Source organism: Fomitiporia mediterranea (genome assembly GCF_000271605.1).
Source record: "Fomitiporia mediterranea MF3/22 unplaced genomic scaffold FOMMEscaffold_1, whole genome shotgun sequence".
NCBI classification, from domain to species: domain Eukaryota; kingdom Fungi; phylum Basidiomycota; class Agaricomycetes; order Hymenochaetales; family Hymenochaetaceae; genus Fomitiporia; species Fomitiporia mediterranea.
Genome location: NW_006760386.1, coordinates 5,940,630 through 5,952,493, shown reverse-complemented (window position 1 = coordinate 5,952,493; position 11,864 = coordinate 5,940,630). Strand labels below are relative to the sequence as shown.

Below are 11,864 nucleotides of genomic sequence, written 5' to 3'. Positions count from 1 at the left end.
TATTCATGTTTTTAAATTCATTCCAAATAAATTAGACTAGTTTCAAACAGTTTTAATAGACTTAGTATGGATTTCTAGTCTAAATGAAGTAGAAAGTCATTATTCTATATACTACTTTAATAGTACTTCTCTAACTTCTCTAACTTTACTATAACTTATAAAAGTACTTATATTTAATATATTTTATTTATAATAAATTTACAAATATAAATAATACTCAGAAGAACCTTCCCTGAGTGTAGAGAGGTTGGGGGAAAATGCTCAATTTTAGCAAACTTAAATATGTATTATGCTTATATGTGTATTCTGTATCCTAGTTAGGATTCAATATGTAAATTAACAATAAAGTTATATTCTTCATTTATACTAGTTTATAGTATTGTACAATCAGTTTTAGGGCCAGGAAAACTCATATACATGAAATATAGGGAAAACTCACATATTGTGTTGTATCTTACTCAAATTTTGCTCATTTTACTTCATTTTTTCTGGAATATGAAAGACACTTCAAAAGTATAATTTTTACAACTTAGATCATGTAATTTGGTTAAGTATTATTTGAGTTATAGTAGATTTTGTATTTGAGTGTACTTAGTGTGACAAAAATCATGAATCACATGTGTGACAATATTTATGAAAACAACTGTAAAGTACACAAACATTTTACAAATATACTGTAAAAATAAAATTATGAAGTCATTGTCTTATGATAAACTCATTATCTTGTGATACTCCCCTTCAAACTCTTACTAGTCTGAGTAAACTGGTAAGATGTTTGACTTGTGGTACACATAGTGCTTTTGTTAATATATCCACTCTTTGATTGTTTGTCTGTATGTATTTCGCATTTATGTACTCTAACTCAATATAGCATTTAATAAAATCTTTCTTATGATCTAAATGCTTTGTCTGTTCTGAGTATTTGAGTTTGTCTAATGTAACTGTTTGTATAACAGTGTTGTTATTGTAATAAATATTAATTAGTGCTTCAGAGACCTGCAGAATCTCTTCAGCTAAATGAGTAAGTGCAATTGCTTCTTGTGTTCCTCTTACAAGAGCTATTAATTCAGCTTCATACATTGAATTTGCCACTAGTGTTTGTCTTTTACTTGACCATAAAACTAATGAATCACTCAAGTAAAATGCATATCCTGATATTACACAATGCCCTTCTTGCATCATACTGTCCATGTCTGTATATCTGTTTAATATTGACTGATTTGTACTGTCAAGTTGGAGCCAGACATTGTTTGTAGTTTTTAAGTACATGTAACAATGTTTAAGTGCCAGATAATGCTCCATACTAGGGTCATTAAGGTATTTAGCTAACTGATTTGTTGCAAATACTATATCTGGCTGTATACAGTCTACAATGTATCTAAGTACACTAACCATGTTCAGGTATAGTATATTAGACATTTGTTTTCTATCATTATTAGTTTACAATACTGTTTTTAATTGTGTACCAGGTTGTATGAGTGTTTGTACACTTTGTTTGTTTGTAAGTTTGTAACATTCAATTATACTATTAATATAATGTGTCTGACACATCCTGATGAATCTATACTCTCTGTTGTATTGAATCTCTATACTAAGTAGCTAATGTAATTTGCTACTGTCTGTATATTGTAAATAATGTATAATAGATTGTTTTATCATTACAATAGTATTATTATTCATTACTGTAATAGTAATATTGTTGACATGTACAAATAATATAGTTACAGTTATTTCTTTCTTCTTTGCAAAGAATACAGTATTATTATGTTTGGATTTTGTTAATCTGTATTTAAGTAGTATATTAGATAGTGTTTTATACCATCTTCTACCAGCTTGTTTTAATCTGTATAGTACTTTTTGTAATTGTAATATTTGTCCATTCTGTAATCTGTTTATTAAGTTACCTAGAGGAGGTTTAACATATATTTCTTTGTCTTCCATCAATTGTCCATATAGATATGCTGATTTTATGTCTATCTGATGTATTTCATAATTATTAGATACTGCCTATACTAATATTAATCACACTGTAGATAGTCTAGTAGTAGGAGCAAATAAATTGTCTGTATGATAGTCAAGGCTGTCAATCTGATAGTTTCCTTGAACTACTAATTGTGCTTTGTATTTTTCTATACTATTGTCAGTGTATTGCTTTATTTTATAAACAAATTGTGTTCTAATAATGTTAATATTATTGTATGGATTTGTAATTTCCTATGTGTTATGATTTTCTAATTGTTTTATTTTGTCTTTTATAGCTGTAATCTATGAATCACAATCTAGACATTGGATTGTTTCATAAAATGAAGTTGGATCCAATTGTATTTCACTTATTTTAGTATTAAATTCTGTTAAATGAATGGCAATATTATCTTCATCCTTTTTACTAAGTACATACATGTGTTTTGTTATACATTTATTCTCTATACATTGTTCAAGCTTAATAGTATGTTCTGTTAGTTTCTGTTTCTGTTCTGATCAACATAGTTTAGGTTCTACTTCTTTTTCAGTTAATTTAACTTTGTTGTCTGTTAAGTCTGTTGGTTCTACCACTTTTCCTTTCTTATTAGAATCAGTGTTGTCTGTATCATTGTTGTCTGTTCTTGTTATTCTATTGTCTGTTTCATTATTTTTAATTATTAAACACTTGTTTGTATTGTTATTTGTATTATCTATTTTCTCCCCTTCAATTTGAGGAGATTTACCTTTGAGAAATTGGATATTTTGTTTGATAGTGATTTTATTATTGTGCCAAGTTTTATGGCCTTTACTTTCATTGTCTAATCCTATCTAACAAGCAATGATACCTCATTATTGTATTTTTGTAGGATTTTCATTACAAATGATAATATATTGACTAAATTTGTGTATATTATCAATTGTTCTGTGAGTTCTGTAACATTTGTAATGTGGAGTATTATAATTTAATACAGTACACAGTGTTCTATTATGAATATAGGTAATATGAATTGCTACTTTGGCCCATAATGTAAACAGTAATTTAGTAGATGTTAGATATGCTCTTACACCTCTAAATATAGTTTTATGAGTTTGTTCTACTATTCTGTTCTGTTGTAGAGTATAATGTACTGTTAATCTTTGTTTTGTTCCTTGTGAATCTAAATATTGTTGGAAATCTTTACTAAGGAATATAGTATCATTATCACTTTGTAAAAGCTTTATTTTAATTCTGTACTGTGTAAATATTTTAGTTGTCCATCATACATATTGTATATATGCATCAGATTTTGTTTGTAATTTGAGCATTATACACTAACAAGTAGAATTGTCTACAATTGTTAATAAGTAGTGTATGTTCTTATATGTGTACAGTTCAATAGGACTAATGATATCAATATGAATAAGATCTCCAAATTGATTTGTAAGAGGAGATTAATGTAGTTTTGGTATTGGAGTATGTTCAATATTTGCTTTTATACATTCAATACATTCTTTTTCTTCATAGTTCATTATTTTAGTTGATAGTACACTTGGTTGTGTTTTTAATAATCATTTAATATAATTGTAACTTATATGTCCAAGGTGTTTATGTATATCATAAATAGATAGTTTGTTCATTGTTTTTAACAAATGGTTATTGTACAAAATATACAAGTTATTTCTCAATTGTATATGTCTGACATATTTGTTACATGGTAATGTTATAGTACAATTATTGTTTGTAAACATAAAAGAATAGCCTTCCCTACATAGTAGCACTTGACTTATGAGGGAAAAGTTCATTTGTGGATAGTAATAGATGTTTTGTAATGTTATAATGCTTCTTTCTCATGTATTCTTCAGGATTTTGATATACATAGATCCAGCTTGATTAAGAGTCATTGTTGATCTATTTGTAATAGTTACAATTGTAGGAGTTATGTTGTGTACATCTGTTAATCGAAATAGATAAGGGGTAGCATGTATTAATACACTAGAATCAAGTAAATCCATTGTTTACATATAGGATTTCTCATTAGCTATGATTGTATTTGTAAATATGTTAGTACATACCTAGGAAGTGTATTGTTTGAATTGTTTGTCCTGGTTGCTCAGAATAAGGGTATAGGTGTTATCATTCATTTCAATGTTGCCTTCCTTTAATTCAACATTGTTTTTGTTTGGGTTTTCAATAATAAATGTGTTTGTTGTGTTTTCCACAGTTTGGTTCGTTTTATGTACAATGTTAGCTTAATGTTTAGTGTGGGCAAGCTTCATAGCTTTAGTAGGAGGTTTGCAGCATTCCTTAGAGAAATGTCCTGTTTTTCTACAATTGAAACATTTTGCTTTTGTCAGATTGAATGGATTTGGCAGATTGAACAGATTCAGCAGATTGAATTTCCTCTACTTATTTGCTTTATACATTGTATTAGTGTGTGTATTATTCTTTGTCTGATCATTAGAATCTTGTGCTTGTTTAGTATAGTAATTGTTGTAGGCATTCTACAATATAAGAATTAGTTACTTTAGTTCAACTTTCTTATGTTCATTGACTGGTTTGCCTTTGTTTTAGGCATCAGTAGATTGTATTATTGTATTTACTATGTGTGTATATTGTTCAGGGGTAGCAAGCAATATTGCTGCTTTATGTAGAGTCTCTTAGTGGATTACTGTTGACAGACAGGGTTGTATATACTTTCTCAAGTCTGTCTAATGTATGTCTGAAGTGTTTAACATGATCTCTACAGATGAACAGTGCTGATTTGTCAATAGCCTTTTTATATACTGTTTGAGGGTTGAAGCATTCTTCAAGCACCTTCATTAGCTGAGGGATAGACATATCAAAATGCATATAGTTTGCTAATATAGTATCAGTAATGTTATTAACTATGTATGTATGAATGGCCTTAGCTATCTCCCTCTTAGCTTCATTCTGTGGTTCATCCTTTAGTAAGTGTTTGAAGCACATAGCTGCAACACTAGAAACAATGCAGTAATGCCACATCTTGTAGTTTGCTTCAGTCTTAAGCATGGTGATGTTTTGACCAAAGTATTTGAGTATGTTGGCTGGTTTACAGTGTGTATCAGTGTGAGGGGGAACCATATTGCTAAGTTAATACAGGCAGGGAGTGCAAGGCTCATAACCTGTAAAGAGAGAAGGCATGCAAGAACAAGGGGTAAGGTGACAATTGACTGCTCAGTGTCTCTTGTCCTTATATTGTATATATTCTAACTGAGACATTATAAAGTCATTGTCTTGTGATAAACTCATCATCTTGTGATATATACACTATTGTAGAGACATGTCTTCTGAGACATACATCCAAGACATACAATATTAGATAGTATATATATTACTTCAATCTAAGGACAATAAAGCTCATTACAAACTATACAGTTAACTTGTATTAACACTTATACACTATGAGCAGAGCCTACTGAACCCCTACTTGTGTGACTAACTCTTAGGGAAACATTACAACCTCAAAACACTAACAATTATATATACTCTACTTAATGTGATTACAATCTATAGTATTTGTTTAATACTATAATTTTATTAAAGTATACCTTTGTTTACTTTCTACTAGAATTCTGAATACTCTACTAGTATATTGTGATTTCCCTAAGTTCTCCTAGTGTAGAACTACTATACTAAAAGAGACCTAAAAGGATTAGTCTACTAATGTTACAGTTACTAATACAAAAGTATTAAGATAAATAGTGACTTGTTAAAAATACTGATTATGTAAGAGAAACTGATTAGAATCTATTAGAAGTTTATATGAGTTAGTAGGAACATTATTCTGAACTTTAGTACTAAGTAGGTCAGCTCAGACAGGAAACTGTTAAACTGTATTTAATATGTTCTAAATAGGATAGTACAATATGTTCCCTACTACTATATACTCAAGGCCTGTTATATGTATGTATGTAAGTACATACTAGTAGTGTTACAATTGTTATAAGATGTTTTATAGTATCTCTGAATACTTAGAATAAGGAATAGTAGATACTACAGACTATAATAGAGCTGAGAAAATAATGTATTTGCTTATACAAGATAAGGACAATATAAAGGTTAGTATGTTCAGGACTTTGTATTTAGCTTATACAAGATAAGGACAATATAAAGGTTAGTATGTTCAGGACTTTGTATTTAGTATAGTATTCAGAAACAGAGATAAGTAAGATTTCTTACAGTCTTATAGTATTGTTCACATTAAAGACTCACATTATAGAATCAATATTCTAGACTAAAACAAGACTATATTTACAAAATATTCTTGAGTTGACCAAGGCCTATCATTAGTATACAAGTTCAGACAGTACTCTATACTTATACAATTATAGGTAGTCCTGTCTCTACATCTTGTAACACTTATTTGTTTTATATGATTAATTGTAAAGATTATAGTATAATATGTATTATAAAGATATTGAATTGTATAAAGGGGGGAAAGAATAGTAAGTAATTATTTACTTTTAACAATAGGATATTGTTTCCTCTATTTGAATCTATACCAAGTCTTCTTATAATCCTCAGACTTGTAGATCTTACAATAATATATTATTTAAAGTTGTTATGTTACTATAATGTTGTTTAACAAGTATACTACAGAAAGTGAGTTTTCTCCATGATAATGTTCTACAAAATAACAACACTTCAACTTCTCTAGGAAGGCTAGCTTGCAGAATGTGAGGAAGACTTACATGGAAACAAATAAAATTGGGATACACTAGAACATGATGTACTAAGAATTGATACTGATTATCTTGATACATTGAGTTGCATCTGCCCAGCTTCTTATTTCAAACATGGATGGGTTGTTTCATGCTACTAAGTAACATAATGTATGAACAAAGGGAAGCAAGGTACATGATGTCAATAGAGAAAGACAAAAACTAGTACTATACCTAGGACCAATAATCAGGTATAAAAGAAGCACCATTCAGCAACTTGGAAGGACCAGACAACAAGCACTCAAGCAACAAACAATAATAAGTCAAGTAGTCAATACATCTTAAGGAGACAAGAACAAATGGTATCCAAATCACCAGCTATCAGAACTATGTTGTTTGAAACTGGCATGGGTTTGTGTGATTAGTAGTCCATGTTTGCTTCTATACATTGTTACTGAGAGTGGGTCTCTACTTATTTAGTTGTCAAACAGTACAGATGCACAGTACACATTAATGAAGAGACAGAATTCATTGGCAGAGCACCTTCCAAGTACATTCTCCATAAGTTGACCAATTGACAATCCAGATATATTATCATATCCATAACCTTTCTTTCCACAGGTGTAAAGGACATCAACAGTAAAGAGTTGAAGAAGGTAGAAATCAAAGCTGATCAACATAGCAAGCTCCTGACAGATGCAAGAGACAAGTTGGATCCTCTTGGCAGCTGGACAAACACTAAGGCTGTAAAGGATGCTAAGAAGAAGGCTGACCAGAAGAAATAAGAGGATGCTTTGGCAGGTTACTATCAGCTCTCCAGTTGAGTAGTAGCTTGTCAAGACAAAATGTTAAGATGATAATAATAGAGAATAGAGAATAAAAAAGTCTTGAAAATCTTACATGTTATTCACAATATTCTTTTGCCACAAGGTTTTATGGTACTTCTCTACTCGAAATAGGAGAAAGTATCATTGTCTTATAATATCATTTATTAATGCCACCATATACACTGATGGTATCACAAAATTGTTACATTATTCCTAGAATACTCTAATCTAAAAACAATTATTGCTCAATTACTGTGAAGATACTTATTTTTAAATGAACTAGTTTTACACCAATTCAGGGGAAGTGTCTGTTGTTGAGACAGGACTAAATAATAGCTTGAGTAACTCAAATTAACAAAATTATACTTTCTCACTGTCAAACCTCATCCCACTTAGTTACTTATCACCACCAAGCACCAGAGATCAGTCACTACACTCCTTTGTAAATTAAACTAATCTAAACTAAACTAAAGCTTACCACCCACATGCTCAACCAAACGTACTGACACGACCTACTAAGGTAGTAGATACTATACTCCCCAAAATCAACCATACCCTAACTCAACTACTTGTACTCACAGCCACAAAGGCAATATTAACATCAACTATCAACTATCAACTATCAACTATCAACTATCAACTATCAACTATCAACCGAACAAAAAGAAACACAAATGAAGGTAAGTAAATACGTCGAAAGACAAAGGAGAGGGAAAAAGAAGAGATAAAGGATAAACATATGTAATAATAAGATCTCAATTTCTCAACTCGAAACTCAAATATTCGAAAGTCAACCTTGAAAAAGTGGAAGAAAGAAAACGAAAGTAAAAGGGAAAAAAGGGGGGAAAAAATAAGGGGGAAAGGCGAATGTTCAACAGGAGCCCGAGGATGTCTGGAACAGATGAACGGGAGCAAAGGCAGAATGAAGATGACGCGATGAAGTGGCCAGAGGAAGCAAGGACACAATGGACAGAGAAATTAGAAGAGGGGAATTTTGCCGTTCTCCTTCCCCTACACTAATCCTACGTGTCCCTCCCTCTTTTTGCACCTATTCTCCTCATCCCCCATCCGCCAGGTAAGCAGGCATTTATTAACGGATGAATATCGATGTGCAGGGAGGTACGGCGTGGGCGATTCGAAAGATGCCTGATACGCAATAACGCATATACGATAAATAGCACAGCACGGAATCGAGTCGATTCGAGACCAGTAAAGTTGGACGGAGAGGAGGAAAGATAGGTAGGAAACAACGCCTGAGCTGAGATAACAATTTCGTTCCGTTCTGCTTCTTCGTCGTTCTGTTCGTCACGTTGAGTGTTTTAAGTCTGCTCTGAGTCTGGGGTACATCTCTCGATCTTCATCATCATCTCCAACTCGGCCTCCATCTCCATGTAATCGCGTCAAATTTTTGAATGATGAGGTAGGTAGGTAGGTAGGTGGGGACGTTACATGGGATTGGATAATCGGTTATCGAATTATCGAACATCGAAATATCGAAATATCGTTCGTGGCTAAGTCAAGTCAAGTCGCAGGAGAGGCAGGTGAGATGAGATGAGACAGCCAAAGCCAGATAGAGACAGAGAAGGAGAGCGAGGGGAAGAGGGAAGAGGGAGCGCCATATTACGAATATAACTAAAGAACAAGAGAACGAAGAGATCACGGGATCAGGAGATCACGAAACGACGAAAAACGAGACGAAACAGGAGGAGATAGGAGGAGATATAGGAGACGGAGCCAGAACTGAGGAAGGGGAGGCAGAGGCAGAGAGAGGCATGGGGTATTTCGAACAGCACAGGACAGGACATACATATTACAGGCGAACTAAACCGCACCACGTCAACATTCGCCAAACCAAAAATCCAAATAAACAACACGAATTAAAGCACCTCATTCCGATTCGCGGTGGAGAAGCGCACTTAATTCACGGCGACGATGTCGTCCTTCACCAACATCTCTGCATTCCCCACCGCTAAATCTGCATCCGCATACCCTGCATCCTGAACGTCCAGCTCAAACTCCGCTGCATTGGAATCCGGAAGTGGCGAAGCGACGCTAGCCGCTGTGTTCCCACTCGCTGAGCGTCTCATACCTCCCGAACCGCCCTGTGGGCCCGAACGCGGTGGGTTCGCGCACCGGTCCTTCCCATGAGCAATACGCAAGTTTGTGTAATCGGGCTTGCTCTTGATCCCGTCGATCGCCTTGATCGCGTTCGAAATGTTCGTAAAGTTGACAAACGCGCAGTTCCTATCAAAGATTCCTCAATCATTAGTGTCTGTTCCCGAGAAAAAATGAGATGAAAAGAGACGTACTTCTCCTTGAGGAAGTTGACGAGTTCGATATCACCAAACTCGCCAAAGTCTCTCTTCAACTTCTCATCGTTGAACTTATCGAAGTCCTCGATGTTTCCGATGTACACGTTACGTGTCGCACCCGAGTGAACAGCAAGTGCAAGTGAGGGTGCAAGAGGACCCGAATTCTTGCCCCAACCGACCTTGAGACGTCGGTTATTGAGAGTGAGGCCTTGATACGATGCGACCTGGTAGAAGGTAAAGGCCGCAGTAGGGTCGATGAAGGTGACGAACTGTTGTAATGCGTATGCTTATTAGCACGTGATCTAAAAATAGGCAGGAAAAAAACTTTACTCACGGCGATATGCTTATCCTGCATATACCTAATACTCTGCAGAACACCTCCCCGAATGGAGTTGCACAGATCCTCCGTAGTCGTCTCAGGATGGATGTTCCCAAGATACACCGTGCGGTTAAGGCTCGCTGCACCCAGCGCATTAGCACCTTCAGGCGAGAACGGTGCATATGGTGAGAACGGAGAAGTCTGCAATGGTGACAGTTGCGCTGCAGACTGTGCAACAAGGGACTGTGCAGCAGCGGCTTGGGCTGCCTGTGCTGCTGCCTGCTGCGACTTTGGTATGTATGCACAGCGATCCTTGCCGTAGTTGATGCGCTTGCCCGCCCATACGGGCTCAGTAGGCAAAGTCGCAACGACCTAAAGAGGGGGAAAAAAAGGGGGAAATATAAAATCAAAACCGGTTCATAAGATAAAATCAAAGCGAAGAACCGAACCAACCTTAGTAGCCGTAGAAATGCTCAAGAAGTGAACAAATCCAATGTTCTTGTCGCGCACAATTTTGACTTGGTCGATAAGACCGAAACGACTGAGATCGTCACGAAGTTGCTCCTCAGTCATGTTTTCATCGAGTCCACCAATGTATACGTTCCGGCTCGCATTGCTCTGCTGAATGCTAAGAGCAACCTGGCTTGGTACAGGACTTGGCTTGCCCCAGCCTATCTTTAGTTCCTGACCGTGCAACGATAACTTCTTAACAGTCGCATCAGCGTGGAATGCTGCTGCCGTCGCACCGTCGAGGAAGCTCAAGAAGACACACGACTTCTCAGGAAGGACTCGGATGGACTCGAGCGGGCCGAAGTGGACGAGGTTGAGAAGCTCGTCGACGGATGCAGTTGACGGCAAGTTGCCGACATAGACTGTCCGTGCAGTCGCGTTGCCTGCAGAACCCAGAGCGGCGTTAAGCGCGACGGGAGAATATCCCGAGGTTGGGGTCATCGGCACGTTCAAGTTACCCATGCGCTGTTGACCGAAATTCTAGATACGCGTGAGTAAAACGTGTACGAAAATGAAAAGATAAGATCGTGATACTCACTTGTTGGAAAGATCCCATTTGAGGGCTGTATGGGAATCCATTAACACCAAGCATACCCATACCCATGCCCATACCAAGCATTCCGTTCATGCCATAATTCCCAAAGCCATTATTCTGAGACTGCATATTCGGGAATGGCGATGTAGCCGAGCTCGGGCTGATCTGCGAGGTCATACCAGAGCCATTCACACCAGTCGCGGTATTAACAGTGAGAGATGGGGTTGAGTACAATTGGCCGTTGCTGTTGCCAAGTCCCAGGCTGCCCGTGCCATACCCCGCGTTCTGCTGATTCTGCTGTTGCTGGGGCTGATTGATGGCAGCATGATTGCCGTAGCCGTAATTAGCGAACAAGTCGCGAGTAGAGTTCACGACGGGACTGTTGGAAAATGAGTTGGGTGACCATCGTGCTTTCTTGGTCTCTGGTCCTCCGGTCATTTCGAGCGGCCTCTGTAAAATACAATACGGTAAGTAAGAGAAATTTTCCGGCCCAATAAGACCAAAAAGGGAATTCAAAAAAGCATGATGCGAAGAATGAGGACAAGATGAATGAAAAAAGAAGAAAAAAAAACGAACCTTTGACATATCGAGATCAAACGAATAGCTCGGCGGGTACGCGAAAACTGTCTGAGCGTCGTCCATGGCCATAAGGTGTGTAAAAAGATTGGAATGGTTGTGGAGGACAGACAGAAAAGGCACACAACGGGCGACGGAAAAGTGTTCAGAGAATTAAAAAG

General features: G+C 35.9%; 1 protein-coding gene across 1 annotated transcript; it reads right to left on the bottom strand.

The window, feature by feature from the left end:
• Positions 1-8,297: 8,297 nt before the first annotated feature.
• FOMMEDRAFT_138161 (uncharacterized protein) lies at positions 8,298-11,775 on the bottom strand (the record flags this gene model as incomplete). The annotated part of the gene is made up of 6 exons (XM_007262090.1): positions 8,298-9,695; positions 9,761-10,032; positions 10,098-10,454; positions 10,536-11,072; positions 11,131-11,577; positions 11,704-11,775. The coding sequence occupies 6 exons, from the start codon at positions 11,773-11,775 to the stop codon at positions 9,368-9,370; spliced, it is 2,013 nt and encodes a 670-aa protein (XP_007262152.1). The 3' UTR covers positions 8,298-9,367.
• Positions 11,776-11,864: the final 89 nt, after the last annotated feature.